The 26,692-nt window shown below is 37.2% G+C and overlaps 1 protein-coding gene across 4 annotated transcripts in view; it reads right to left on the bottom strand.

The window, feature by feature from the left end:
* The window catches only part of LOC105231819 (sodium/hydrogen exchanger 9B2), a 66,726-nt gene extending 46,857 nt beyond the window's left edge, over positions 1 to 19,869 (bottom strand). Inside the window, exons 1-2 of one of the 4 annotated variants that reach the window (XM_049449661.1) lie at positions 19,675 to 19,869; positions 17,152 to 17,393 (exon numbers count right to left, since the gene is read on the bottom strand). In XM_049449661.1, the coding sequence (XP_049305618.1) occupies positions 17,152 to 17,386 (235 nt within the window). In that variant the 5' untranslated portion in view covers positions 17,387 to 17,393; positions 19,675 to 19,869. Of the gene's footprint in view, positions 1 to 17,151; positions 17,394 to 19,674 lie in introns of those variants that run through there. The other 3 variants (XM_049449660.1, XM_049449659.1, XM_049449658.1) reach the window with 3 other exon arrangements.
* Positions 19,870 to 26,692: the final 6,823 nt, after the last annotated feature.

Genomic DNA, 26,692 nt, shown 5'->3' with positions numbered 1-26,692 from the left:
GCTTTTGCTTGCTTCGTTTCGTTCGTTTTGTTCGTTGCTGTTATCGTCGTTTTGTATCTTGGTAAACAAAAATATTATCTTTACAGTTAAAGAGATGTTAAGGCGATGTTTGCACAATTTTTGCCGTAGTTTGTTGTTGTTCACTTGTTTGCACGAGGCACTTAATTAATTTACGAACATTGTAAATAATCGGTTTTTCAATTATTAAAGATTTGATTGGAATTTTTTGAGAAACCTTATCATCACTTTTGAGCCCTCGCACACTTGTGCCTGAACAGTGTGAGGAGATAGCATGACTACAAATTTAATATATGAAGTGATAAGACAAGTGATTTGACTTATTCGAAATTAGTCCAGATCGGCTGCGAGTCCTTGTATATCCAACTTAGTAAATAGCGGTACGATTTATGTATTCTATTGTGCATAAACAATTATGAAATCGGCCCACATATTACATTTGACCTAATATAACATATACTCATGCGGCAGCTACCCCTAGAAATATAGGTATTCGGAGGCAGGAGCCAGAAAGGTAATGAATGAAGTGCTAACCGAAACCAACTAAACTTAAATAAAACAAACAAAAATAATTCCAAGATTAGATTTAATCACCACTTACGGGTTTACCCTCTAGACGTAAATGGAAAAGAGGTTTAGTAGGGGAGGATTATACGACCTCTTTCAATACCGACGGATCCCAAAAGGATTGCGAAGTAAAAGACGGTGTACTCCAACGATCTTGGCAACTCCCTCTTTCTCAATACCCGGTTATTTCCAAATGGCAGTACTAGGTATAATGGAGGCCGGCGGCAAGAAGATACAGAAAGCTGCCGTATACATGGGTAGCCACGGCATTGTTGGTCTTATCGACACCACAGATTAATTCGAGCGTAGTCATCAATTGTAGGCAGACTATAAGCCCTCTAGCAGGTCAACGATACCCGCCCATAATTTGGGTTCCTAGCCACAACAGCCAGGTCAACTAAAGTGGATCAGTTAGGCAATCTACGAGCCTCCTTAAACGAAATCGGGGCACCGTTGGGAACGATTAAACGGGAGCTTGGTACGCATTTTGAGCATATAGCTCAGAACAGATGACTCAGACATGACCCAAGTATGACAAGGCTAGAATTAAGGACTTATTAAATAGGTAAAGGACAAGTGCAGAAAAGTCTTTCTCTACCTTATCTCTCCAACGGAGAGGAGGTCTTCCTCTTCCTGCTTCCAGCGGGGGGTACTGAATACCTTCAAAGCTGGAGTGTTCTCGTCCACCCGGACAACAGCCACTTTTTCTTTCTTCTATGTCAATATTTGCCGTTGCCCATGAGCAAAGGACCAGAAAGCTTTGCCAATCCTTAAAGCAAGTTGCGCGAGACTTTACAAGCTAATTGATCCTTGCCCTAACTAAAATAGCCAAGCAACCTTACATCATTGTACTAAAATGTAATATGAGGGCTTAGACAATTTTGCAAAACTTTATATGAAACAAAAATGTAAAAATCTTCATAGTTGCATAAAATAAATCAGTCCAGTGTTGCCAAACTGCATTATTTTTCGTCATTTTCTCAAACAAATAAATAATGAAACTTTTTACCCTTTGCCAAATGTCTTAAAAAGTTATATTAATGCAGAATGCAAGTTGATAAGATATGACTCGACTATACGCAAGAAAATGAACTTCGTCTACTTCAACTACTTACAAATATATGGGCAACTAGCTGGAAATGTGCACACACTTATGGTGTGTACTCTAGGGTGGTGTTGAAAACTAAAACTACGAAATTTTTAGGCTCACCGATTGGGCCGATAGAGCAGAGTTCAGATTTTGATCTGATTGGAAATGATTGAAAAACCTACTACGGAGTGCATAAAAGTACTGAAAGCCTTGGCTATTCACGATGCAGTTTAGATTCTCTTTGGAGCTCGTCAAAGGTCAGAAACTCTCCTCAATCCCAAGCAAGTATTTGGATTTACAGTTGTGAAAACATTTTTATGATTTCAAATTTTTGATCACATGGTTTTATGGTTGCTACTTTATATAAACGTGCTCAAAATTAGGTTACTTTATGTACTAACTAATCCAATACACAAATTTTCTCTAATTCAAGTTCTACCCTAATGTACATCCCACTTGTATGCCAAGTTAAGCTAAGTCCTCCTCCATCTTTTGCCGAACTCTATTTCGGCATTTTTTACTGCACTTTTACCGCCTGCTGAATTATTTTAACACTTAATACTTTTTTGCAACTTCTCCGAAACGCTTCATTTGCCACGCGTACAAGAACTCGACGTACTTCGGCACACTTTGGTACTTTGTCTTGTCAAACTGGTAGTCACTGCACGAAATTTACAATTTGAATATGAATTTCGAGCGCCCACGACGAGTACGAGCTGTGTGGAGCTTATGAAATTTCCCATTTTTTCTATCTTTTGGCTGAAATGTAAATTTTGAAATCAATTTTTTTCATGCTCACTCTCTTTCTCTCTCGCTCGCTGTGCACGCCGTTGAAGGCTTTGCAAAGGCAAAGGCCACAAGCGCTTGAGTTGTTTTAGAGTTACGAGTTGGCTCCTCGTGCATACCGACATAACACCGACATACTCATTGCATTTGCGAATGTCCATTTGTGCAGCTGCAAGTGAAATAAATTACCGGAGTTTTTCAATTGTTACCCAAAAGTTTGCACAAGAATTTTCGGCGAAGTTTTGTGTCAGTCAAAAAATTATAAAATCGGCGGAAAAATAAACTTACAATGAAAGTCATAAAATAAGGGATTTCTAATAGTGCCATTGTCAGATGCCCAGCGGGAACGCTGTAGTTATGAATATTGAAATATAATAGTTTAGTGTGGTTAGAATGAAGAAAACTTTATCGAAGTTGAGGAAAATCGTAATTACTTGATATAAAAATGTCTAAGTATGAAACATTATTGATACTTTTTTTCAACATTTGGACCCGACACTTGTTGAACCTGCAGCAATTGTAAAGGGTTTGACCGGAAAGTAATAGGATTAATTGAACCAATCGTTACAGTTCTTTAAAAACTTGCAAAATAGGCAACGCTGCCAGTGCGATTTCCAAGCATTGAAGGCGTCACGGAAGGCATTCTCCGGAATAGCTAAGAGAGCCGAGATGCATTCTGCTTGGATCGCCTTTATCGGCTAAAATGCTTGCCATTCATCGGTCTCTTCAGGCAAGGAAACAAAAACTGACCAGGGGCGCCACATCTGGGCTGTAGAGCTGCAACGGAAGTGTTGGGATGTCGGCCTTGGTTAGGTAGCTGTTTATAAGCAGTGTTAGCCGGGGCGTTGTCGTGATGCAACTTCCAATCGGCTGCGATGTCTTGTCCGACTCGATTGACACTTCGTTTGAGTATTTTGAGGACTTCCATGTAAAACTTAGCGTTGTCGGTTTGTCCAGGAGGAACAAATTAATGGTGGACGATGACTTTGATGTCAAAAAAGACAATGAGCATCGTTTTCACTTTGAATTTGCTCATTCTTCCGATCTTCATCAGCGACCTCTTCCCGGCCCTTCAAAATGATCCTCTCCACTGCTATAAAAGATTGTGCTTTCTTTGTTTGGCTCTACAGCAATAGATTGAATATGTCACACGATAAAGAGTCACTCTATTTGGTACCTTGTTTGGTATCGAACGGCTCGGAAAAATCCTTTTGATCCTAAAGAATCCTTTAGTATGGCCAGATGTTAGCTTACACAAGCGTATTATGTTCGCTGGGGAAAACTATTCGAAAATAGTGGCATAGAGGAAGCTTTTTCTCATGCTGTAGAATGCAGTTTTAAAGTCGACGAACAGTTGGTCTATGTCGGACCATTTTTCACGGCTCTTGTCTTTTTTTTTGACTTTGCTTTTCAGTTTTCCAGAACACCCACTTATGCAGTTTAAACGTTTATTGCATTTTTCACCATCATCCGGAGGATAATTGTACAAGATATTTTTAGTCGAATGAGAGGTTAGACTATGAAAAGCTTCAGTATCTTGTATATGTGATTTCGGTTTTCAACCTTAGTTTTGGAAGAAACAAAGCAGTACTCTGAAAGTACACATAATTTTCTTCTAATAAAATTATACACAACTGACGAGTATATTCAACTTATCACCATAGAGCCCACAATTCAATACCACTTTGTGCACTTTTGGTGCTCTTTTGTAATCGCGCCCCAAAATGGTCGAATTCCATTATATCTTTTGGAATTTGTTCCTGCTAAGTGACCTGTAGATAATTTTATAACTGCTCAGTGGAAAAAGCGATTCAACTTAATTGGAGCACATGAGCGAGTTATGTATGCTCTCATGCCTGTAATTTCAAGTATTGAGTTAATGAACAAATAGCTGCATTTAATTATCCGACAAGTGAAAAGTGGCATATACCCGCATGTGTGTGTAAGGTGTTTGTGTGTATGTGTGTGAAGCCATTTATACTTGATTTGCTAATTTTTCCGCCTCACACTTCGACACACGCGCCAAGTGCTGGGCTTTGTATGTGTAAATCTGGCAAAAAAAAGAACCGAGTGTGGTGTTTTCAATAGCATTTCTTAAGCACCTGGAAACTCTTGAAGGCACCAAAAAGCGTGCAATGTGGGATGTGGAACGTATTCAACGGTTTAATGTGCAAATTGGCATGAAATCTTCTATACGAGTAGGGAACTACAGACCCGTGCATACATATATACATATACTTGGCTGGCGTAGGGTTACCCAAGTGCTAGTGGAACCAAATGGTGTAGTCGAGATTGAAGTTTTTTTTGTTATTTTTCTTTACACTCATGCCACTTATTTTATATTCCACTTCAGACCATTTTTATAAAAAGTTAAGAAGGAGTTGAGGGCTCTATTAAGACGAAGTTCATATATTACTTTAATATTGAGTAGTCGAAAAATTCTTTTCGTATCAATAAAATTGACGAAGAACTATTTGTGGAACAATGTAAACCACTTAAAGTCCAGGCGGATAGTTATTTATCAGTAAAAATTTTTCTGCGAAGCATTTTAAGGCCGCAAATAATAGAAAAATATTTGAAACGCCTTAAAGTATGCTAGCATTTTTTATACAACTTCTCTCCGCTAATTCCTCTTCCTAGAGCTATGGTATTTTTTAGATTAGCATACCTTTACTCGATTCAATTAATTAAATTAGCGATTAATAAAATACCGTTAAGCACAAAGTCATAACAACCTAACACACAAATAACTGTGGTGTAAATTCTTGCCGCGGCATACTTACTTCCATAGCTCCGAAGAAAAAAAGAGCACAAGCCAGCTGAAAAGAAGTGTGGCATGTGTATATATGTATGTATGTATGTGTAAATAAGTGAATTCCACAACAGCGTTTCCATGCAGTTTTGAGACCGCTAATTAAATGCATTTAAATAAAAGCGCTACTTAAGCCGAATACCGATTCTGGGCTGCCGCCGTAAATGCAAGTGGAAGTACAACCACTTACTGCTGCATGCCACCAACACATGCGGGAGGGCAATCATGTGTGTATACAAATGGAGAGTTTGGTTTGTATGGGAAAGCAGGTAGTTTAGTGGAGCGACTGGAGGCGCAACTCGCACACAAAATAAAAACGTGTAAATTGTGCACTTACGCTGGTGAATTCGCAAAATAAATAGCTGGAGAGCAGCTCACCTACTTTCCAGCGATGTAGGTACTTAGATTACAGATTTAAAACTCTGTTGGTGTGCGCACTTAGCAATTATGTCGCTCATACGCCACCGCCGTCTGATCCTCGACAAGCACTATTATATGCACACATATAAAGGGTGATTTTTTAAGAGCTTGATAACTTTTTTAAAAAAAAAACGCATAAAATTTGCAAAATCTCATCGGTTCTTTATTTGAAACGTTAGATTGGTTCATGACATTTACTTTTTGAAGATAATTTCATTTAAATGTTGACCGCGGCTGCGTCTTAGGTGGTCCATTCGGAAAGTCCAATTTTGGGCAACTTTTTCGAGCATTTCGGCCGGAATAGCCCGAATTTCTTCGGAAATGTTGTCTTCCAAAGCTGGAATAGTTGCTGGCTGCTGTTTAATGGGGTATGCAACTTAAAGAGGCGAACATCATTATATGCGTTGACTATGTGACCGTCAATTAATAGATCTAAACTATATTTATACTTATACAATCAAGACAACTTTGAGTACATCGAGGCTATAAAAATACCCTTCACAAATGAAGTAGTTTTCATACAATAACTTAACTTGATCAGTCAGTTTGTATGACAGCTATGTGATGTAGTGATCCGATCTAGAAAATATTTTCGGAGATTTTATTCTGATTTTGGTTAAAAAGTTATTTCTGTGTCAAATTTCATATAAATATCTTGTCAAATAAAAAGGTTTTCCATATAGTAAGTTAAGTTTGATCGATTTGTTTGTACGACAGCTATATGTTATGGTATGGTTTGTCAATCAGTTTGTATGACGGCTACACGCTATAGTGGTCTGATATCGGCAATTCCGACAAATGAGCAGCCTCTTAAAGGAAAAAGCTCAAGAATTGAAAAAATATATATAGAAGGGGGCCTGTCACGTTAGACCCTAAGCAAAGCCAATAAGGCGGAAATCTGTTTTTTGAAGAAGCAGGGGCCACAGATACAGCACAGATAAATTATCTCTAAGTGCTGCAAGGTACTGAAGCCCGCAGTGAAACAAGAGCCTCACAAAACGACAGATATCTTAAATACTAATGAATATTTTGACGAGAAATTTAGCACATATGTCCCTAACAGTACTACCAACTTACACAAAAACAATTTACAGATTCTAAAAACACGCGATATAAACTAAAAATTCACCTTTCAATTTGAGCACAGTTGCCATAGAGAGAATGACAGCTTTGATACTGCAAGTGCTATAAAGGGGTGGAAAACAAAGCAACAGTGAAGCTAGAGCCGCGTAGAGCGAGCCAAATATGTCAGTCGATACGCTAATACGGCTTTGCGATGTAATTTCCGAAATCTTACGAAAGGTCGAAGGACGATTGTTTGACCAAAATCACATTTTAACCATTAACCATACCCCGTATTCACCTGATATGGCAACGTGCGACTTCCTCCTTTTCGGAAAAATGCATTTGCCCATGAAAGGAAAGCGTAATGCAAACGAAGAGGTCATTCAAAAGGCTTACACCGGCATACTGGTGGTCATACCGGCCAACGAGCTAAAACACTCGTTCGACATGCTTTTGGACCATGCAGAAAGCTGTATTAAAGCAGAAGGAGACTCTTTTAAATAAAATAAATTGATTTTGCAGAAAAAACCATTTGTCTTGTTTACTTTGGAACGCACTTTGTATTAGTACCCCGACGGAATTTAAACCAAGTAATGTGTTCGAATATTTCTACAAATTAAACCATAACCATGAAAGCAGTTTTCTTAGAGGTTTTATGAAAAATTAAAACGAGTCTTTAGAAAATCCTCCATGCGCCTATATTCACCACAAAATCCTCCTATTAATCGTTTACATCTAAGTAAAATTGCTAGGTAATAGTTCTAAAAGAACTCTATGTTAGTGGAGCTTATATGGCATATAATGAAAATATTCGAAAAAACTTGCAAAAAAATGCTATATTCCTGAGTTTGTTGGCTCGATTTCCTGTGAAATGGGATGGCCACCACCCGATGATCTAATTAGTTTTACATTCTACAGATTACACTGCTTCTAGGCTTTAAAGATAAGCTACCAAGTTATGCATTATTGATGTTGTATCAAAGCAAGATCGCTGTCGCACCGCTCGCAAGAGTCTCAGCTCTCTGGCTCCACCCCTCAAACCTTTCGTTATCTTTCGTGATTATATCAACGGAATAATTTTCCTTCCATTTCTCACAAGATCTGTATTCGAACAGTGGGCTCTTACCACTCCGTTCGGAGGTTAGCCATTTCCGATAACTTCATTGGCATCATTTTACTTAAGTGAGAATAAGAACACTAGCGAATAACATTGAAATGCCACAACGTCTGTACACACTTTCAACATTGAGAAATTCCGTTGCGGCAGCAGCAAATAATAGCCTCGAAGTGGTATAGTATTTTACTACAGAGAAAAAGCTAGCTCCTAATATATCTAAAAACTCTTAAATACTCTACACTACATGCAAAAAGAGTACTCCCGCAACCAATCAGCTCTGATACAAATATTGCTATCCTCCTTACCCTTTACTCCCGACAAAACTTTTTAAAGACCGAAAGTGAGGTTAAAAAATCGCTGTTGTTGCTTAGCTGCAGACTTTTGCAATTTCTTAAAAAAAACATAAATATTTACATTACCCTAAGAGTCACATACAAATATTTTCTTATGCTCCCTCACGCCTCACTCTCCCTTTCGTAGCACCCAGCCATAAATGCTTGTCTTCTTTGTGACAATTCGCCGAACTCATTAGCGGACGAAGGTAAAAGGAGCACATAAAGCATCGCTCAACATTATTCTGCTTTAATCAAAATGTTGCCTCTTCACACACTTTTCCCCACTTCCACCACCTTTGTGGTTCCGATTTTTTTCCCCACATTTCACCGCATTCAACTTTTCTCGCATAGAATTTTCTGTTGTGTCATGTTTATATTTGATTTCTATGATTTGTATTACTATTTACACAGGCAGCCACAGCGTGCCGTTATGCAGACGAGAGAAGGTAGAGAATGTGAAAAACCGTTGAATGAAAGACACACAAATAAATGCCCGGCAGCGGCGTTGCCAACAGCATGCAACATATTGTCGACATTTGGCTTTTGAAGTGGTGGGAGGGGAAGGAGGGCGTTGAGTGTTGCATGAAAAATGGCAACCACGGTATGTCAAGCGACCTTCTCTTTAGCATTTGCGGTACATTCTGACTCATTGACTGCGAGGAGAATTAATATAAGGATGTTCCACTTACTCTCTTACTTATGCTGATTTTTGTTTGTGTGCTTTGTTATTCTTCTTGTGCCTTTTGCTTATTTTGGTGCTTATATTTCATTTGAGTTCCACTCTATTTTGGCAATTTTGTTTACCTTTATTTGTTCGAATTTTGTGTCAGTGTATTTTAGTTTATTTTTACGGAGTTCTTCTTTTATTACATCATTCGTTGTTTCGTATTTTAAAATCAGTTTCGAAATAATTCTAAATGTTGTAGTTGTGGTGTGAATCGTTCGTGTTATGTGGATTTCACTTTTATAGACTTCGAAGTTCCATCGGACCTATCTGTGTCTTAAAAATATTGTACAAACGAATGATCTTAGGAAGGTTAAATCGCTACGAAATTACTAAAGAATGTGTGCAATATCAGGTTCCAATGATGCCTCAGTTCTTCCTTACTACAAATGAAGTCAAATAGTTGAGTACAAACGAATCTCTCTAATCTATTCTAAATAAACTTATGTCCGAAATTTTTTATCACTCCAATAAGATGACTAGGCAGTTAATACTTTTTCTCAAAAAAGGACCGCTATAGCATATAGCCAATCAAGAAAGAAGAAAAGAATCAGCATAAAGATTTGTACCCTTTTATGGACTAAAAAAGTTTACCTGGGAGGGTACCCCGTACCCCGTAAACGGTAAACGTTTTTCTTGTTTTAAATATTGCAGTTTTATCTGCTTTCAAGAAAAACCTTGCCCATACCATTTAATTTACTTAAGTTTCAGATAACACTTAGCCTGGTTTACGAACCACTTTTTCGGTGCTGCTGCAGTTTCAACTTCGCGATCGCAATAGGTTTTTGTCTTAGCTTAATGCGTACCATTGAGATCACTTATGGTTTCTTTTCTAATTTTGCTCGCACTTAGTGTTATGCAAAAGGAAAAGTCCACCACAATACTTAATCCCCTCGAAATGGCTGATGACTGAGTCTCTAATCAAAATACTGCGTTTAAGGTTACACCTCAACCAGTCCCTGAGTCGCTCGGTCTAAAGTAACTAATCTTAATTGAAGCAAAGCGCCTAATATCGAAAAATGAATGACTCAATTTGGACAGCTTCGTATGCGATTTTCGTCGCGGTAAATGTATTCAGACTTAGTGAGGACTTGGTTGAGAAACTAAAATACAATCCGTCAATATTCAGTGCAAAGAGTGCAGTCGTCTTACCAAAGCCGCATACGCCACAGACCAAAATAAGAAAAACCATACTGGAATTCACAACCAAACCGACTAAATCTCTTTCACAGTTACATATGTATGTATGTCAGTCAATGCTTATCTGTTGCTTCATTTGCCTGCGCTGCTATTCATGCATTAAGTCCACTTATTTGGCTGTCATTTAGGTTGATTACATTCCCGTATATTCTCAGCACTTCATGCATTCGAAGGCAATTCAGCATTAAAACTGCTTCAGTACTCAATTACACATAACCTCACATTTACAAAGCGCCCAAACTGGACGCCAATGAATATACTTGTAACTCTTTTCATGTATGTATGTGTGCGCATTGTGAGGGGGGTGCGTAAAAGGCACTTGATGAGCTACGCTTGATAATTAACTGGCTTTGGAAAGAAATTCATTCATTTGACTCGCTTCGGGCCGCTCGGAGAGGATTACACTGACGACTGAGCTAGGAAATTGCTCTGGACAAGCATTAAAAATGCCAGCGAGTGCACACAGATTATTCATATGCACTTCCACACGCACATACACACACACAGAATCTCATACTATACATGTACATATATACATGCACATCTTTTTTACAACAACAAAAGCAACCACAACACCATATTGGCAAATATGAAACACATTTGTTGGACAAGTGAAATTGAGTTCGAAAACAAGATGATGTAATGCAAGGCGATGCGATGTGATGTTGATTATCTGCGAAGCTTTCAGCATTGCTGAGCAGACCACAACACGCAGACACACACACACACATACGCATATAAGTAGAATTGTAGCGCTCCAAGTGCCCGGCCACATTGCCACAGTACAACAATCCCACTTTGCCACTCAACTTTGCCTTTGGGTTTTCCACTTCTGCGCTTTAATGCAACATTTCAGTGCATTACATTCCTCTGGCCAGCGAGTTAGGGTTGAATTAAGATGAGCGAGCGAGCTCTTTTACAGGATTAGCAAATGCAAGGACTTAAGTAAGTGGTGGCATCAAGTGCAGCTGTGCTGTATTGCGTTCGTTGTGTTAGTGGAATGAATGTTTGTATGCGATCAGATGAGAGAACTTTAAATTCAGTCCAATTAAAATGCAAGTTCGACGGAGTAGAAAGATATGTTTTCTTCTCCAATTGCATGAACGCTTGGGGCCACTTATATGGAAGCAAACATTTAATGGGTACGCCAAGTTACACTTCGGACAAAGTGAGTTATTCAGTGTAAGTAGCGAGTAATAAGAGGGTACCAGACACGCGCAGAGAGAATAACAGCGACATCAGCTCTATCTCCACTGATCACTAAGAATACTGTTAGAGCTGATGTCGCTGTTATTCTCCCTGTGAGAGTCTTGTTCTCTGACTTAACATAACGCCACAAAAAATAGTCAATCGGTGTTACGATCTGTGAGGCCACACCACAGGCCACGATGCGAGATAATGCATCCACCAAGTTTTCTTTAATAAGTTGTTTCTTTCGTTGGCTGAGTGACATTTAGAACCAAAGATCGTTCGCGTCAAAATCCTCCATTGACTGCAACATTATGGTTGGCTTCATTTTTGAGAATGTAACGGCTTTATTTGGTTTATGAACGTACGCATTCAACCAAAAGAGAGCATAATCACTGAACAAAATTGTCTTTTGAAAATCGGTATTTGTGGTCATCACGTCGTGGGAGCATTCATTGAGCGTTAAACCTGCTTGATGGTCGCTTGGCTTCAATGTGTGCACGAGTTGAGTTCTGTAACTTCGTAAATCAAGATCCTATTGTAAAATCTTTAATGAAGTTGATGGGCAAACGGCGATGTCGGAGCACTAGCACTTATCCACGGCTGCGAAACCGATTCATGGCTACTAGAGTCGACTCAGCTGGCTGCGATGAGTAGCCAACCATACTGCGCAAATATATTATATTTATTTTGGAAATACTCTACTTTCGGCTGAAATTAACTAAGAATATCAATATATTTTGAAAAAAGCTGTAAGTCTTTTAATTAGCGAAATGCTCACTGAACCGTTTGGCTTTCATCTCAGGTAAAACATTCGCAAAGAAAACTTTGCTGAAAGACTGGTATTTTGAACATAATCTCTGATCATTTTCAACTTGATTTCATATCATTTTATTTTCAAGCATTCCGTGGTTAGTTTCAATCTTTTTTCACCATTGGATAACATTTAAATAAATTGAGTTACGAGTGTTTACAGAATATTATGCATAATAATATTCACTTACATCGTAAAAACTTACGCTCAAAACTATTATTTATATTGCACTGTTGAAATACTTACATACAAACACTTCAACATACATTAAAATCATATGCCAAAACTTTTCGAATGCAAATGCGATGATGGGCAATGCCTCAACGCATCTCTCTCATCACATACCTCAACAAACAGCGATATGAAAACCTGAGTAAAGTGTTTGAAACTCATTATATATTTTCGGTGCTTTATAAATATAAATGAATGTGTTAAAATTATAATAATTTTTGTTTAACAGTGCTTTTTACCAGCTACTGTTAAACTGCTAAGGTACAAAAAGTGGCTACTCAATGAGTTTCCTGTGTAAGCATATGGTTAAGTAAAACTTTATCATGTTTTCAATAGAAAGTACCGGGAAGTGTTAAAAATATGATTTAGCATCGGTTATAAAAACTGAGAAGTATGGAATAAAGACTAGAATATTGATTTAGATAAACCTTTTGAGGTTCAGCTAGCGTCAGCCGCGTTGACCTCATGTTGAAGATGCTCAGTTGTTTACCATAAATAATAATTTATTTTTATGGAAACACCACCTCAAGGTTTTCCATGAGTTATGAAGGAAACCACCAACAGAGTATAACAAACAAGCAGTAAAAAAACGTATTGATATCGGGCAATATAGCCAAAGCCCTCGACACCAATATATCTGGAGTTTGTTTTAGAAAAAAATATACACCGAATATATGTCAAATGCACAGGGGATAGCAAAATCACTGAAGTTATAAAAAAATTAGATCATCTCTACAGAAAGATATAAAAAATATATAACCGAATTTTATCAATTAGCTTTATTCTAAAAGAGCTTACTTTAATGCTATATCAATGATTCAGTGTAACGAGTTTGAAATTTTTAGTTTCTAAATACCTTTATAACGACTAATTGAAATATTTGCGACCTCAACAAAGGTGGTGATAAATTTAATGCCAGTGAACGAGAATCTAGCCTGAGCTCAATTCAGCCATCCGAACCTAGCCACTACTGCCTTAGAATAATTCATTAATACTTAACCCCCAGATAATAGCGATTCCGATGATATTGCTGATGGTATTGCATAATCCCTCAAAATTGCACCAAAGAAGGCTACAAAGTACTGCAAAGTCCAATAGACACAAATGCTAATTTCCTAAGAAAATTTTGTTTAAGATAGTTGATTATCCAAAACGGACTTTATGCGGTCATTTTAGCTTGATGTCTACAAATCTGTGGAGCTTTCATAATACCGTAGTGTGTTTAAATCGGCAGAGAAATGATAATTTGGATACAAAAAATGGGAACCAAGACAACTTGATGATGGTTAGATTAGGTTATGCTGATCCGTGCACCAAACGGAACGTAGGATCCCTCTAGTTCTATGTGATATCCAAAGCACCTAGATTTGGATACCCTGATCATCACGATGGCAGATGAATTTTGAAACAAGACCGACTCATTAAGAATACATTAATGTCGCCAGACATATTCTAGGGCCAGTGATAGATAGATACTTTTCCCTTTCATGTGGAACCAATACTCCAACAAAGCAAAGTTCTTAATTAATATATGACAAATAACATAAGCCGGATATTCAAACGACGACAATATTACTATACTATGAAGAAGTCTGGGAAGCAACAGGACACAAAAAAGATAATTAAGCTCCAAGACCCGATGAACTGCCAACTCGGTCGTTAAATTACAGGCAGATTTTGAAGTATGGTAACAAAAGGTCACAAGAAACTACATAGAAGTAACCAGAACAGTACAATTTATTTATCATATTCGTCGCTCAGTAGCTCATTGTGAATAAAGGATGGTTCTTACTAGGCAAGTCAGATAAACCAATGCAATTAAAAAACATATAAAGGAAGATTTGATCTTATTTAATGTCTATGGTAGAACAAAGCATCTTCTAAGGCTCGAAGTGATGGCTGAGGCGGACCATAGTTATTTGATCGGTTAAAGCATCAAACAATAATAAGTATTTGTATCGAAGTACCTACTCTTAGCAGGCATTGGTTGACGACCAGCCTCTGCGCGATTTTGATATGCTTTTGACCTAGAACGTGGGAGATCTACTGAACTACCTGCTCTTAGAAAACTTCGTCTTGCCGCAATCGCAGTTGTTAATGGAAGTTATTCAATAGGTATTCGTGCTGTAAGACTAAAGACTCAGACGGACGCAAACTATCAAAATTTGTATGGAAGAAGGTGATATAAAAACTTCAATACACTTCTTCTCTATTGTCTATTGTAGCTTTTGCAAGACTGAGGTTGAAACTTCTCGGTAGTCCACAAAGCGTTTCGTCAAATTATGCGGATTACTTATAAACTGTGAGATCTTTTAATCTAATCTAATCTACAGTAAGGAAATATAGAGATCCCTGTGTAACTCATGAACTTTTGCTTTTCGTTACCAAGGTGAAATAAATTTATCTGCAAAATAACACGATTTACTGTTTGAAATTTCCAGCTGAACTTCACAGCGACTCCTTAGGTGGCGAAATATATGAACATATACAGAACCGTTTGTATTCTCCGAAACTGCATATCCACAATACACTTTCCCATCAGTGGTTTTTTCTCTGTGAAATTCTCTTTATACTACCACCGTGTTACGGTCTGAGCGCACAACTCTACCTTGCAGCCGGCTGAGGCTGTCTTAGCCCTTTGGTGTGGCTGCCAAAACTGACAGCGCCTAATGCCGCGCTCCCACCTTCTGCTCAGCAGTGCTCAGTAATAATTATGTCGGTGCTAAGGCACAAGTCTCAGCGGCTCAAATATGCAGGGAGACAAGGAGCCTACACATAGCGGAGCTGGAACACAGTCAGAGCGTGTTAAATTCCTGGAGATAAACTGGCATGTAGGATTGCATAAGCCGAAGCTGCAGCTAAAGCCAAAGCTCCAACTCGGCATGCAGCAAGCAAAGCCAGTCCAACCCAAGCGAGGCATTGTACACGTAAGGGAAAGTGTGTGTTTGTGTGCTTATGTGTGAGTGCGCTGAACGGAAAGCATGTTGTCAGCGATGCAGATTTGTTTGGCAAGGATTCCGCTTATCCTACTACGAAACGCTGCAGACAGGAGACAGTGTTGAAGCGTAGAAAATACCTTTTGCTGTAGTAAAAATAAAAAAATAACAACAATAAGAACGAAGTGCAAATACTATTGGTACGTGTGTGTGTATGCGTGTATTGACTGTGGCTCCGCCGTTGAGGCAGCCGCCATGGCGACCAGCAGAACAATCGGGCGGAAATGCAAGTCATAGAGTAAGCAGTTGCGGTCTTAGCTGCAAATGTTTGCAAGCAATTTTGTTGGCATAAGACTATTTACTTAACAATACACACACGCACACACATACACTGTGATATGTGTGTGGATTTGTGCCTGTTTGCTTCCGCAGTCAATTCATGCATGCCACAATTTACACTTGAGTTTTATGGTGCGCACACAAACACATTCACGCACATAGCCGCAAAGTTGCAGCCACTCACAGTCAACAAGCGCCTAAAAGCCGACTATGTTTTTGTTTAGACGGAACGTATTACATGTGAAGAAAGCTCGAAGAATTCCGGTTGCAGCTTGCATTTTTTCCTACATTTCAATTCTTGCTCTACTCTTCTTCTTCATAAATTTAACATATTTACTTACATACGCACATACAAGCATATAAATTCCGTTTTCGTCATTTTGTGGCACATAAAATGTGTTTAATGCTTGTTTTCGGCTTAAGATTGAGATAGTTCTTTTTTGTTGTCAACAGCATATTATTCGTTTTACTATGTATGGTATTGTTGGCTGCAACAAAGTGAAGACTGCGAAATTTGTCGTTAAATATTAATTTATATACATACATACATAGATATATTGTATCACAAAAGTAAGAAATTACTGATCGGTTAAAAACTTATTTTATATAAATTATAAATTTGCCTAATATATATTTAAAAGTTCCTTTTAAACTAATTTACTCGTCTTTCATATGTTTTTCCATCTCTATTTAATTTTATACCAGATTTATTTATACCAGTTTGTTTGACTGAAACTTCCCATTAGTTGCGGACACCAGTTTTATGGACAATCCTTTTGTCTTTATAATTTTATACCATTTTTAATTTATACCAGTTTGTTTGACTCAAAATTTGCTTTAGTTGCGAACATCAGTTTGATGGCCAATCTTGTGAACTTTTTGACAATCTTGTTATTTTTATAGTTTTATACCAGTTTTTATTTATACCAGTTTGTTTGACTCAAATTTGCTTTAGTTACGAACATCAGTTTGATGGCCAATCTTGTGAACTTTATAATTTTATACCAGTTTTTATTTATACCAGTTACTTTTTCGATTCGTAACTCTTAATTATTTGGCGAATCTCAGTTTGATATTCAATTTGGTGGGTCTTTTAATTTTATACCAGTTACTTGCTCTATTCTTAGCCTTTCATTGATTTTTTATCTTCGTTCGATACTCACACCTAAAAATTTATAAAATTTTTACGACGAGTATAAAATAAATTTTTTCAAATAAAAATTGAAAGTAGTTTTGTGAATATCACTTAAAGCTTCCAAACGCTATTATCTAAAGTATGTGCTCTTTAACGGTTTAATTTGTCACTTAAATTAGTGAGGTTAGCAAATACCACAATGTCAATAATACTCATTAATGATGTTATCTCTCCAATTGTGAAAACGAATACGGCGAAATATTTTTTTTAAGTTTGGCCAAACTAACTGGTTGGACTTTAAACAAATTTAAAATAATTCACTTACGCTCTCTATACTTCAATTATATATAAATAAGAATAAAAAAGAAACTTACCACTATTTAAAGCAGTGTCCACATCCGATTCTTTTTTCTGTAAGTACTGCTCCACTTCTTGAAATTGTTTGGCTGAGCTGGCCACCGCAGCACCATCAACATTATCTTCCGCCCTATCTACTCCTCCCTGTTTTGGCAATATTATAATATTTTTTAGTGGTTCACCAGCTAGTTGATCGCTTTGTGCTAATAAGGGGACAGCTTCCGACTTATCTATCGGCGGTTTTGGTTCCATTTATTTGCTGAAAATATAGAATAGTACTCAATAATAATGTTATATTGTTCGAAATGAAGAAACGTAATACTTAAAAAGTAGCCAGTTTCAATCTTAATAAAATATTTTCAAATTAAAAGTTTCGTGCTCACCAGCAGCAACAAATTCGTGCCGTATACTGCAGAAAAAGTTTTGAAGTTCCGTAGAAATGGGAAAATATCATGTAGGTCAGAAAACTGTTCTAATACAATGCATAGCCATCACTGTATTGCATTTTTTTTTTTAAAGGAGAGTGGTATCGGATAGCTGTGCATGTAAAGAGGGGTTAGGGTCATGCGAAGACTCCTTGTATGCTGGACATATATTCGGTATGTCGGGGTTGATTCTGGATAAGTAGGAGTTTAACCTGCAACAGTATCCAGAACGAAGGAACGCAAAGCTAGATCCTCGAGGCAACTCCAGCTTGTCGTCTGCAATGAGTAGTGGTATGACACCAAGTTCACCATTCATTATGAGGAGTCGATGAATGTGTTAATAACTCCACTATGAATGGCGATCAGTGTTTGCTCGAATTTTTTTGTGTCCGAAATCTAGTCGGCGTACTGTGTAATAACGACGACATAGTTAAGGAAAGACCTCTTGATGTTCCTCCTTCTACTCCGCTTCTAGCAGGCGACCGTAGGGATGGTTCCTACTAAAACACCACAACAGAAAGCGTTTGGAGAGGAGTTCCTTAACCGGAAGCATACGAGCCTCACTGTGTTTGTGTTTGATCGGAGAGCTTTTGAGCACATCTCATCGATTCCATTGTCCGACGTGAAATTATCAGTGTAATTATCCGTGTACGAGATAGAAATTATCTCTGGTGATTGAGGGAGTTTCCAAATGCAGAAATTAAACAGCTAAGGGGAGAGGACACCACCCTGCGGAACCTTTAGTTTAATTCTTCATAATTTATATTTTTTACCTCGAAAGAGTACGGATGATTTCCTACACAGGTAGTTCATCGTCTTACGCCCCGGAGGGAGTGTGGATTATTCGATGTTCTCTAGTAGCTTTGTACGATTGACTGTGTCATATGCTTATTACAAGTCCAAGGCTACAAGGATCATTCTCTCACTGGGTGGATTTTACTTGAGATCATAAACTATCTGGGCATTTAAGACGTTAAGTACTGTGGTGGTGCTATGCATTTTGCGAAGCCAAACTGGTGGTTTGCTAGACTCAGGTGATGAGTGAATGTGTTTTTACTGCCGGGAAAAAGAGTGTTATCGAATCACATGGATCTTCATGGAGTAAGGTGTCGAGGTCATTAGCTAAAGCAACTACTTCGGCTAGCAAATTGGAGCGGTTATTCTAACCGAGAAGAAGCGAGTGATAGCCGAAAGGATCACCTTATGGGTTTGACGTTCACCAACAACTGCGACCGTAGGAATGAAAAGTACGGTGAAGGACTGATCAAAATGGGAGTTTGAGCTCCTATAGATCGTAGAAATCTGTGGGAAACATGGAACCACGTAACTTATGGTCCATGGTATGGTCAGGTACCCAAGCAAGTTTAATATGAAAGTAGCATGATGCAACTCCTAGTGAGGTCAACTCTATGAATAGTTTTAAGCTCACTGTCAGCGAGGCCTTGAGCCTGTATAGCAGCTCTGCTTTCAGAATGGTTGCATACCTCTCTAAAAGAAGACACACTTCGACGAAGTATATCTACTTCTACCTTAATTGCTGCCACTTCTACTTGAAAGACTCCACAGTAGTCCGGCAGTTCGAAGCAAGAGATGGTCGTTTAGTCCGAAGCTGCGTTATCAAGCATGTATTTATGACCTTTATTCGACGTCGTTTATGCAAAAGATTCAGGTTTTCACGATTTTAGCATTGACACTTTTTATACCCAGCACATTAAGCAATATATTTTCCGTCAGTCCATAAAAGATGCTGCTTTCTCCGAGACAACAACAATAGCTCACAAATTTTCAAACTAGTAACTAGTTAGTGAAACAAAGTTAGTTTAGTTAGCAATGCAAACAGAAGACGCGCATTCTACATTGAGCGAAACCGTTGAGTTGGCCAGTGTCAACACGTCAGATGTCACTCACTCAACTCTGAGTGCTGCATTAAACGTCACACGCGTTGAACAGCCGATAATTTCATTGCGGGCAGTCAGCGTGGAGAGGCGCGCAAGCAAACAATTTGAGCACAAAATTTTTGAGGTAATAGATATAAATAAGAGAAAACACTAAAAGCACGTGTTGTTATTGGTATATAGTGGTTAATTGAACTAGAAGATATTTGTAAATACATACCTCAGAGCACTTTGGTCGGATATATAGAATTTCGATTTTTGTAAAAATGTCAACACAACAAAATTGCACTTTAATTACAACAAAAGCAATGCGGAATAGCTGTGCATAATCCGCTCACTGCGTTATCACCGTCGACACTCGAATGGAAAAATAAAACGTTTTCTTAAAGAAATCACAGCGCAAAAATTGTGTCTACTCTGCTGATATAGCAAGCGTGTGCTTACATAAAAATAAATATTTATTTATGTACATACATATATACAATATATGTATGTACATATGTTTAAATATATTTACTTTTGAGAGTATGTAAATAGTCGGCGTGGTAGCACTGAACTCTTGTGAATGAACGCGCCGCACCGGTTTTGCTCACTGGTGGCAATCATATGAGTGTTCTTGCGTTGCTTGCGTTGCTTGCGTACGCTTTTTAATCAATAAAATGTGACTCAAAACAAAAAAACATTAAACAAAAAAAAAAATTAGCAATTAATGCATATTCCTTCATAAAGAGCGCGCCAAAGTCGACGAGCGCAGTGCGGATTACTTTTCGAACAGAAACAACGGAGGCGTAGTGCATTCAGCGCGTTGGTTGTGCACAAAATCACAGATGTCAATATTTGAAAATTTTGAGAATCTGAACAACAGTTTAATTCTTCACATATTTATTATTTAAATCTTAAAGTTATCCCGAATAAAATTTGTAATTATAATAATATCATTAATTAATAATTTTACAAAAATTACCTAACTTCACTACTAACGCTTAACGTCTCTCTTCTCTTTCTATGTACAATTTTTATTTGATATTTGCACAAATATTTTGGTATTCTCTTCTTATTTCTTTTAAAAAAATCCAGTCTCTAGCATTACCCTTTCACAATCTTTTCACTGCATATGCTTCTATATAAAAAAGTTTTAAAACTGCTATACTAACTTGTCTCAGAGGTCACTTACGCCCTTCACGGTTTGACTAATTAATAGCCGATTACATATTCCTATTAACATGCGACTGCAACTTAAGTAAATAAACAAAGAATTTGTTGCCCTCTCGAGTATATAAGTATTATATAGAAGTGCTCGAGAGTGGTTTCTCCTAGACTCAATTAGGGTGACCAGAGTTAGTAAGAAGAGCAATTACACTAAATACTAGAAAGTACTTCGTTTCTGATGCATATGGAACCACTACTGGTACATTGCGTTATGTTTCTTTTTTTCGGAAAAAAAAAAATAAATAAAAACTATTCCTTCACTACTTTCTACATTTTTTATCAAATTTTGATATCAAATACGATAGCCACAGCCAAAGAGAAATAGTTATTTGGTCCAAAGGAGTAAAAGAGTTAAGTGCTGGTCTAAGCTTATGACAAATTGTTGGTATACATTCTCAGTTAAACCGGCAAAAAATGCTTTTTTTCTAAATTACAACATTTTAGAATATTTGCGTTGTTATAATAATTTGGCACAATATTCATCAAACCATTTTTTCAACCATCACTTTTGCTCTATAACAAATGAAACTCTGTGTGACGTTCACCAACGATTATGACCATAGAAATGGGTAGTACGGTGAAGGACTGATTAGAAAGGGAGTTCGGGCTCCTATAGTTCGCAGAAATCTGTTGGCAACATAGAACCACGTAACTTATAGTCCATGGTATGGTAAGGTACCCAAGCAAGTTTAGTATGAAAGTAGCATGATGCAACTGCTAGTGAGGTCAAGCACTCTTTGACTAGTTTTAAGCTCACTGTCAGCGATCTCAAGGCCTGTATAGCAGCTGTGCTTTCGGAATGGTTGCATACCTCTAATGTAGAATTTTTATTCACAAAAGATGACTATTGGCCTTTGAAATATGTTACTGCGTTATTTATGTAGTGAACTTTATTAGGTCTGTCTTCAATACCAAAGCTTGATATAAAATAACATCAAAAATAGACGAGAGTCTTTTTCATACAGTCAACAACATGCGCTTTCGCTCTTTTGTATTCAAGCAAAGGGTGTATAAATATAGACTAATTATAAAGAAAAAACAGTCCCCTAAACTTGATTGCCTTCCTTTGGGCAGCGCTCATACGTTATGTCCAAATCTCACTTAGGGCACAAGGGTTTTCACAAATATTGCGTATTTTTTTTTTTGGTTGAAGAAACCGATGAAAAATTGCACAGAAAAAAAAATTAAATTAAATCGCCAATTTTTCGAGAGCAATTTGAGACAATAGTGGTTGTCGTATAAGTTCAAATCTTTGAAAGCCGTCAGTAGCGCTTCGATTGTTTAACCCACTATCGATCAGCCAGCTTTGCTTAAGAAAATATTTTTTTTTTAAAGAGCCTCACGTGATTTATGAAAGCTGTATTATTTTTGTTCGGCTATAACCGCGTAAGCGATGTCTACGCCAGTATAGAAGAAGAATCATTGTTCCAAAGCTGTTTACGAAAAGGGAGACTGAACTATTCACAGTTATCTAAGAATAAATCTGGTCACCTTGGTGCCAATAACAGTAGTGCAACACATATCTATAAGTTCTCAATCACTACCAAACCACTCAACTTCATAGCAAGGCACTCAGCTGGCATGAAAACCACTCAAATCATTCGAATGAGCAACTTAACACAGACCACAATTTCATTGCATACCTTCAGGCGTCATATAAAATAATTGCGTTTTCATTTAATGTGTTTTAGCAAGACCAGAATGTGGTGTTTATTAGACTGTTATCCGATTTAAATGTAAAACATGCGCTAATCCTAAAAATGAACTAAAATGCATAACTATTAAAATATATTATTGCCTACTAATACAATGACAGCACTAAATATAAAATTATTCAATTTAGTAATGTTTTTATTTATTTCATATTTATTTCATTTCAATTTGCGAGCACTCAGCTTGTCTTTATAATAATATACATATATTCCGTATTTTTCTTTTGCTTTTGTGAAATCTCTCACTCATACTTTTGGAATGTGAAAATTTAAAAACCGCTGTCTATTAATTCTCGCACCCGCAACACCACAAATGCGGCGAATAATGGACACACACACACACAACACTCCACACAAAAGCAACTAAAGCTCGACACAGTACTTACCACACGCCGCTGTCACAGCCGCCACCAAGGCACACACACATACACATGTTCAGCAATATTTCGCTGATCAAGCAAAATATTGATTACAAAAAGGAAATGCGAAAAATGTTGCATAGTGCAGCGAGCAGAACGCCATTTTTTCCAATATGCTTTCCATATAATCACCGTTAATTGAAAAAACCGTAGCCGCATAGAGTAAAATATGTCGACATATAAATATTTTTGGGCAGGCAAGCTGCCGCTAAAAAATAAGAAATATTAAAAATTGAAATAAAAAAAATATGCCATAAACATTTTATAAGCCGCCAAACGTTGCACGGATCTCGCCACACAAGCATCCAGCATTATAATGGAGAATTTTTTTTTTTTATTTTACTTTGTGGAAAATCTGCTAGCGATGTCATTTTTAAAATTATGTAAATTGAACTTTTTTGCAGCGAGTACACAGTTTTTTCGCTGGCAGTGTACATGTGGCACTGGTTTATTAAGAGAATATTGCCGTTGCTGATTGAAATACGCAATTTTTTGCAATGGCAACATTATTGCGTTTAATTTGGAAAATAAAAACTCTTTTCAAGTGGTGACGCAAATTTATTTATTGAAAATATTAAAACACATTTAACATGCAAATACAACGGTGCTTTGTGCACAATTGCTTTATTTCAATATTTTTTCGTGGATTCCAGTTCTTTTTCTGGCATTAACAGTTGTTCTTCTGACACACATATGGATACAGATACATATGTTTTAGGCTCATAGCAAGTAAAGCTGTTCAAAATGCTTTGGTAAAAACTGTCAGCATAAAAAAGTGTTTCGAGGCGACACCTATTCATGTCGTCGCTGGAGAATCACAGAATATTTCAGACCTATTAAGCCGTACCCTCCCCTCCTGTCGCTATTGATGTAGTCCTGACTAATTAATTTGGTAATCGCAGCTAACCTAAGAACTTAAGCCAGCAACAGTTCGCCAAGATGCAGCTCTTGGTGTCCCGGGCTCAGCCGAATACCGCTTTGCAATCATTTAATTATTACCAACAGTTCATTAGACTAACTTAGATAAACTATTAGATGCGACGGTTATAAAGTTTTTTCACTTCACTCGACGGCTTTTCAAATTCCTGCCATGAGGAGTCAAGTCAACTAAAGATGTTAAAAATTAATTTTTTCCAAGATGACTTAAGACCATAGGTTGTGATGTGGTAGTTTCACTCCCTAGTATATACTACGGGCGAAGATAACAAAAAAATTCACTTGTCTCAGTTTGCTGGCGAAGCACCTGGAAGAGGTATCCTTAGTCACAAGACTTGATGAAATTCGCGCCAAGCGCTAATATCTTACTACCTGACACCATTCCATCTAAGGACTAAAACTGACCTATACATGGCTGATTCGCCTACCAAACTAACCTAAATCAAGTAGTGATCTCACTTGGGTAGTTTATAACGCGACAATTTTTAGGAATGGATAATGTCAGTATGTCGAATAACAATTTATACTACTTATTCCGAGTAAATTGAAATTTGGTGTGCAAAGCCTTACTGGGTATTATTGAGGGTCTTTCTTCACATTCATGATTTTTTACTATGAACCTGAAAATTGTCAGGCATAAATATCAGACGGTCTGAAATATACAATGTGATAGCCACGCTGTTCGATTCTCTAAGGGCCACAGTCTGAAAATAACTCATTTCGAAAGCCATCACGATATTATAAAATAATTCGCAGCTATAACCATTACAAATCAGCATAGTAAGAGGCAGTCAAAAAGAAGTTAAAATAAAAAAGGTATACCAATATTTCCGTACACTCGAACTTAAGCTTCCATACCCGTTTGACCTCACAATTGAAATTGCGTAAATAGCACACTCAGTTCGGCTGATTATTTCTGTCCAAACTCGGTACACTTTCAAATCCAACAATTCTCGAATGTCAATTCATTTCACTTGCTTTCACTTTCCATTTGTTGCCAGTAAAAGAACAAACAATTTGAGCTCTGCTTCTGCTACCGAAGACCTCGAACATTTGAACATTTTAATTCAGCTGTCCTAAATCGGTAGACACAACGCCCAAGTAGTTCCATACCACTCCCAGCGTGCACTTACACACATATACATACACATATACTATACATTCAAGTATTTGTGTGTTTGTGTGCGTAAGAGTGTGTGAGTGTTATTTTCGTCTACTCCTCCACCTAAATGTCACTGGAAATGAGCAGCCCAAACGGCAGCAGTTACGAGAAAAACAGCAGAGAAGACATGCAGCCAATTGCCTGACAGGCAGTTCAACGGAAACCAAGACGCTAACTCATAGCAGCAATCGTCGAATAATTCACTTTTTCCCCCCATATTACTGCTGCACCATGCAAGTGATTTTACTTTTTTTACGCTCTTTCTTTTTTTGCGAATTCTTCCTCAATTCATCTTCGCTCGCATTTTCTACTTTTTGTTTTCTTCGCAAAATATGGTAGCATATTTTATTTTTATATCCTGTTCACTCTCCTTTCCACTCTTCCGTTCGACACTTTTGTTAGAGGCGATATATGTAGTTTGGTTTATTTTCTGCGCTCTTTTTTGTATAAAAGCACTTGGTACGTTCGCAATTACATTTGGCTCTGAAAATATTCACATTGACAGCTGAAATTCTAGCATGTCAACTTGCATTTCGAACAAATCCATTTTTATCTAATTTGCTGATATTTCTATTGAAACGCTGAGGTCTTAAATTAATTAGAGATATTGTTAATAGTGAAAGCGGTACGGAAAAAGTTAAAGAAACACTCTGGAAGTGAATTTTATATGCTTTTCCGAAATCGGATACAAATAAAATGATTTTTCTAAAGAGCAGGTTTTTCACTATTTTAAATGGGATGGTTGGTTTTTTGCCGGAAACGCTATATAAGAGGCGTGACAGTTAAAAAATTTTGTCAAAAAAAACGATGTTTCAAAGTGATAGTCAGTCTACATGTTTCGAGGCTCTCATTTTAGTGCTAAAGCTCATAACTTTGTAGATAATATCGCCTCCAGCGAACAGCATAAATTTCGAACTGTGTGAGTAAACTATACTCTCTCGCCATATACATACATAGATGTTATAGAAGTTGTCCAGTACAGAACACTGTAAGATGGATATGCCATCTGGGATGTAAGGCTAACTTTGAAAGTTATCACTTTGAAAATAAAACCTGCTATTCTCGTCCTAATACTTACTTTTACCTGCATAGCATATCTCGAGACCCGCCCGACCGATTTCAATAAAGTTTGATACGTTTCCTCTCACTTTTCTATGTTACGGAGTGAAAAATCGGAATCGGAAATTTGCACGTCTGTACTAATCCACTAGTGACTTGCTTGGCGAGGAGTTACAACGAACTTCAACTCCGATGCCTCCGCTGAATTAATCAAAGTTCTAGATCATGACTTGACTCATTATGATTACTGTTAGAGAAATATATCAAGTATAGAACTTACATATCCTAAATACCTTTTCCTTTTGGTATAATGAAATAGAAAAAATATAATTATTGTTTGTTTTTAACTGTATGTTGTATTTCTAATTAACAGGTTTAAATAAATATATATTTTAAAGTGAAAACGATAACAGTAATAATATTACAAAAACATTGACAAAATACATGACAAGTCAAGACTATATTATCGGCTACTTTTATTTAAGTCTAAGATGTGCATGTTATAGTGATTTTAAATAAAATTTAGTTAATTATCTAGCGCGGAATTACAATATATACGCAAAATGTTAATACAATAGCGGAAACCCTTTAAAAGTAGTCATTGGTTTATCAGCAGATTACAATGTCATATTTGTATATTTGTATATAATTACTTACTTATGTATGTATATACAATCTAGAGTCTAGAAACTGTCTCAAGTGGAACCAATTTTTTTAAAAATCAGTTGTAGATACATACTT

The sequence above is a fragment of the Bactrocera dorsalis genome, chromosome 2 (assembly GCF_023373825.1).
Source record: "Bactrocera dorsalis isolate Fly_Bdor chromosome 2, ASM2337382v1, whole genome shotgun sequence".
NCBI classification, from domain to species: domain Eukaryota; kingdom Metazoa; phylum Arthropoda; class Insecta; order Diptera; family Tephritidae; genus Bactrocera; species Bactrocera dorsalis.
The sequence above is the reverse complement of the archived record's forward strand: the minus strand, read 5'-3'. Positions and strand labels throughout refer to the sequence as shown.